This window comes from Lycium ferocissimum, unplaced genomic scaffold (assembly GCF_029784015.1).
Source record: "Lycium ferocissimum isolate CSIRO_LF1 unplaced genomic scaffold, AGI_CSIRO_Lferr_CH_V1 ctg3695, whole genome shotgun sequence".
Taxonomy (NCBI): domain Eukaryota; kingdom Viridiplantae; phylum Streptophyta; class Magnoliopsida; order Solanales; family Solanaceae; genus Lycium; species Lycium ferocissimum.
The window spans coordinates 29721-34944 of NW_026725465.1; the positions used below are offsets into that span (position 1 = coordinate 29721).

A 5224-nucleotide genomic window follows, 5' to 3' on the forward strand; every position below is an offset into this window, starting at 1 on the left:
TCATATTTCTCCTAATGATTTTTCATGATTTTTAGATAAATCTGAGTGACTTTTTTGTTACAAAACATAATTAATTCACTGACTTTCGTTATACTGAGATAAAGTTGGGTAACTTGTTCGTCACACACAAAATTAATTCTAATGACTTTAGGTGCAATAGCATTAAAGTTAATAAAGTGATCATTCATCAAATTAACTCCAATATTGACATGATGTAAATATTTTTTACACAATCAGCGTATATAGAACTTAGACTCTAACTATATATATATATATATATATATATATATATATATATGTTGCTTGCTAGCTCATAAACCCATTCAAGTAGAAAGGAGAAAATAAGTCCTCCTCTCAACTTCCACAAGAAAAAAAAAAGGGGGGAAACCACACACATATTAAAGAGAGAAATTAACACAGTGTGTGAAAAGAAAAGAAGAGAAAATGGAATGGAGGAAATGTTATTTGGATGTGATATTAGTTCCATTAGGGTTTATGATAAGCATGGCATATCATGCTTGGTTATGGCATAAGGTTAAGACACAACCTCATTCAACTATTATTGGAACCAATGGTAGTGGCAGACGTTTATGGGTTTCTGCTATAATGAAGGTAACAAATACTTCTTCATCTTTTGTCTTTTTTCTTTTTTTAAAATAAAAATAAAAATTAGAGTTATACTATTATATAGTCCCTTATGTTAGTTTTTTCTTTTGTGTTTATGAAGATGTATCAAAAAAATGTTTTCATTGCTAGAACATTTTTTTCAAAGGTTTTATCATACATATAGGGGGAGGGGAATATGAGATTATAAGGTAAGGAAGCAAACTCTCACCGAATAACTTGAAAATTTAGGTAGTCAACCAACTACCAAGATTCACCGCTAGGACATGTTTGAAGGTGGAGGTGAAGACTTTGTTTTTCTGCTTGAATTTCATATATATATACATTAATAGTGTAAAAAAGAACTCTCACAAAAGTAATTACTTGAAAAATAAGGCAGTCGTCAATCTGCTACAACATATTGTACAGTATAGAAGTTGTATCCTCTTGTTTTCACACTTCTTAGCTCTCTGTTAAGAAGCTTTCTTACAACAAATTGGATGAGGATTAAGTTTTCTCTGGAATTATACAAAGGCTTGGTGCATAGAGGGATATATTCAAGACTGTTTAATAGGATAGTTTAAAGTTTTTGTTTACGTTATACTAGGTTCATGTCAAGTTTATTTGATGTTTTTCTCACCTAAACTTGATCATGGTTAAGTTTTTTAACCATGGTCTTGGGTATCCTAAGTTCACCATTAAAAAACGCAATTTTTTGATGAAATTTTTTTCAAAAATTTCATAACGTTAGCGTTCTGACAAAAACAAATGTTCTCATTTTTATTATTCGACATATTTTTTGTCTAAAATTGTATATTTACGTTAGCATTCTGATAAAAACGTTCGTCGGAAATTCACTTTTTTTTTTATTTAAAGTAGTGTTCTCATTTTTATTATTTAGATGGCAAAAATTTTTTCTTGAAGGACAATCCGTGCAAAAAAATGGAGCTTTTTTTTTTTTTTTATTTTTTTTGGGTCGGGGTGGTGGTGGGAGGGGTTTGAGAAGTTTCTTTGTAGTGGGCCATATATGTAGCCTTATTTTAGTGGCCATTTTGCATTCATCGCATTTGCATGTGAATGCACTTGGGAGACAACATTTGTTTTCTCAAAATCATTTTCTACCTACTTTGAGAAAGTTGATTGAAACTCAAAAAAGACAAAAGTACTATCATTTGCTCAAATCATTCTAATGAATTCCTCAAATGATAGAGAAAAAAGAAAGAAATTTATTCTAAATTGTCTGCATATGACGTTTTGATTTTATTTTCCTTTGGGAAAAGAGTGTTTGTTAGGGTTGTTACATGATATATAAAAGTATAACGTCTCTCTAATATCTTAAATGGATGAAATTAATGAAACTCTCTAAATACTCTTTGTGTGTTTTAGAAATTTTAAGTTAAACAAACACATGCTATGAACCACTTTCCTATTTTTGCATGTGCTCACTTAACAAAAGAGGAATGAGGAAAAATAGGTTTCAACTTTAGTGCACGAATCCAAAATTTGATTAGAGATACCTTCTTTACTTCCACTTACCAAATGGCTTCAATATTTCTTTTTAATTCGCCATTTCGCAAATGCAATCCAACAACCTCATTTCTGATTCACCAGTCAAACTTGTCAAAAGTCCACCTTTTCCCTCTTTGGGTATACTAATCAATTTTGGACTATTCTTTTAAAATAGATTTAATTATATATATCTTGTCTTTTACTTATCAGTACAGTTAAAAGTACAGTTAAATTTGTGATCACAGGTTTAATTTACTTATAATTACCTACACATTTGACTTAAATATGTCGATATATCACAGGTTTAATACATTTTTAGTTATTAAATAAACGAAGTTTCCTATAATTATTAAATAGGATAATGTGATATACATTGATTAAACTCATTAATAACATCACTACAAAAAAAAAAAAAAAAATTAAATTAAATTAAATGCAAATTAAATTCAACTCTAATCTATCGCTAGATAGCCTGTAGTTAACATGATTTTTGATAATCCATTGTTAAATAGGATTAGCGAGGTGTCTTTGATATTTAGTGTGTGTAATTAACTTAACTCCTTTTTTTGTAGTGCATAATTATTGAATTTTTTTTTTAAATTTTTGCAGGATAATGAAAAGAAAAACATCTTGGCTGTTCAAACATTCAGAAACACCATAATGGGAACAACCCTAATGGCCACAACCGCAATCCTTTTATGTTCTGGCCTAGCTGCTGTGATAAGTAGCACTTATAGTGTCAAGAAACCATTGAACGATGCCGTTTATGGGGGCCATGGAGAATTTATGGTGGCACTAAAATATGTGACACTATTGCTATTTTTCCTCTTCTCATTCATTTGTTATTCCATATCAATTAGGTTCATCAACCAAGTGAATTTCCTCATCAATTGTCCACCAGACCATTTGGGAATATTGAGCACTGAATATATTTCAGAGTTACTTGAAAAAGCCTTCATTTTGAATACTGTGGCTAATAGGTTGTTCTATGCTGCATTAACACTTGTACTTTGGATCTTTGGGCCTGTGTTAGTTTTCTTGAGTTCTGTTAGTCTTGTAACAGTGCTTTACAATCTTGATTTTGTGATTTCTCATGATGAAAAGGGAAAAATGATACATCATCATCATGAGAATGGAAATGGTGATGAATTTGTAATATCTGTCTGATGGAAAATAATGAGAAACTTGACTATGGAATATTATCAATAAGAATGTGGTTTATCCATTTTTTTGTACTTGAATTTAGACTTCATTGATGTACCTTTCTTTTTCTCGTATAAATCGCAAATAGAGTCGGGTTATACCTTTGTTTGATAGGGTTGGGCTATAATTTTTCGAACCTAGTTAAAATTGAGACTTTTTAACTCGGCTCAAGTAAGCCCGCAAGCCCTTGAGGCTTGATCGAGGTACCTGTGGGACAAATGATTTCTTTAGTTAAATCAAAAGTATAAAAGTCAAAAGGAAGTAATTAAGGAACTAATTAACATGACGAGAATAGGAGACCAAACTTACTTGAAATAGATTGCACGGCTTTACCAAACTCAAACTGGTAATGTTTTTATGTCAATTTAAATATTGTTAGTTCTTTAAATTAATTATTATCAGGGGCGGACCCATGTGGTGCCAAGTGAATTCAATTGAACCCACTTCGTCGGTAAATTTACTATTTATGTAAGGAAAATCATCGTTACATATCAAACCTTTTGAATCAGCTTGACACAAAGCTTGGCTCTGGTGCAGCGGTTGGGTTTAATTGCACCTTCAGAATGCGGGATCGAATCTCCTTGGACATGCTGCATGCTGTGTTTTGTTACTTTTGGCCAATTTCTCTCCAAACCAATGCCACTAGAAGAACAAAAATTGGCCAACAAAAGTCAGTTAATTTTGATTGGTAGTCAACTAGCTTGCCTTTATATTGTCTTTCTTTTTTCCTATGTCACCTTTTATATTTTGTTTTCTTACCCAAATTCAATAAAAATTAATTATATAAAATCTATTTTACTTTAAAGAAATTAAAATTTTATAAAATGAATTTGGTTACTCTCTTTTATAGTTTTTTGCTAAAAGATGCAACTATATTTGTTTAAATTATATATAGTTTGTTTTAATATAGTTAATCAGTTTATATTAGGCTTTTAGTTTACAACTTTTTTTTGTATCGTCTTTTGTTCGTAAATAACAACATTGGTCATTATAAATGAATTTTGTTAAATTACATAGAGTTAATAGATTTTTAAATTCTTGTTGAAGTAAAACTCTTTTAATTAGATAGTTTTTTCTTTTAAAAAAAAAATGTAATAGGTTCTTTGTAATTTTTTCTCAAGTTGTTTTAAAAAAAATTGAGGGTTGAGTTTAAAATAAGTCTATTTTGAGATTACATTATTAACCCAAAAAAAGGGGGGGATAGCTTGTTCTGCTTAACGCTACTTAAACTATTGGTTATCACCAATGATCCTCATTTATTGCCGAATTTTTTTTTTTGTATAAAATTTTATCCGTCACTGATTATTAGGTAATGTATAACTAATTTACATTACATATGAATTGTAGATGTAGATGAAAATGAAAATGTTAAGATAATCTTATTACAAGCGGATTCTAATGTGCTTGATGAATATGATGTGTAATAGTTGAATATATAAGTGGCGTGGAAGACTTTTTGAGGAGTTTGTTCTGGCGTTTAATGAATGAAATGTTTGTCCTCCTTTTTTTGGATAATTTAATTGTGGGCGTGAGGCTTTGCTAGCAATACTATAAAACATTGTCGTGTGAAATTTATGTTTTTACAACTTTTAGGTTAGAATTTTCATTGATTTAAAAAAAAAAAAAAATTATGAAGGGCTTATAGCAGATTTAAGCTTGATAAGGGAAATGTTATAGTTGAATATGATATAAGTGCCGTGGAAGACTTTTTGATGAGTTTGTTCTGACTTTTAATCAATGAAATGTTTGTCCTCCTTTTTTTGGATAATATAATTGTCGGCGTGAGGCTTTGTTAGCAATACTATAAAACATTGTCGTGTGAAATTTATGTTTTTACAACTTTTAGGTTAGAATTTTAATTGAATTTTTTTATTTATTTTTAATTATGAATTCGCAAGCAAGCGACAGT

At 29.9% G+C, this 5224-nt stretch overlaps 1 protein-coding gene across 1 annotated transcript; it reads left to right on the plus strand.

Annotated features, from left to right (window-relative positions):
* Positions 1 to 300: 300 nt before the first annotated feature.
* Positions 301 to 3353, plus strand: LOC132044133 (uncharacterized). Its single transcript, XM_059434623.1, has 2 exons — positions 301 to 612; positions 2722 to 3353. Exons 1-2 carry the CDS (start codon positions 445 to 447, stop codon positions 3277 to 3279), a joined length of 726 nt encoding a protein of 241 aa, XP_059290606.1. The 5' UTR covers positions 301 to 444; the 3' UTR covers positions 3280 to 3353.
* The last annotated feature ends 1871 nt before the right edge of the window (positions 3354 to 5224 follow it).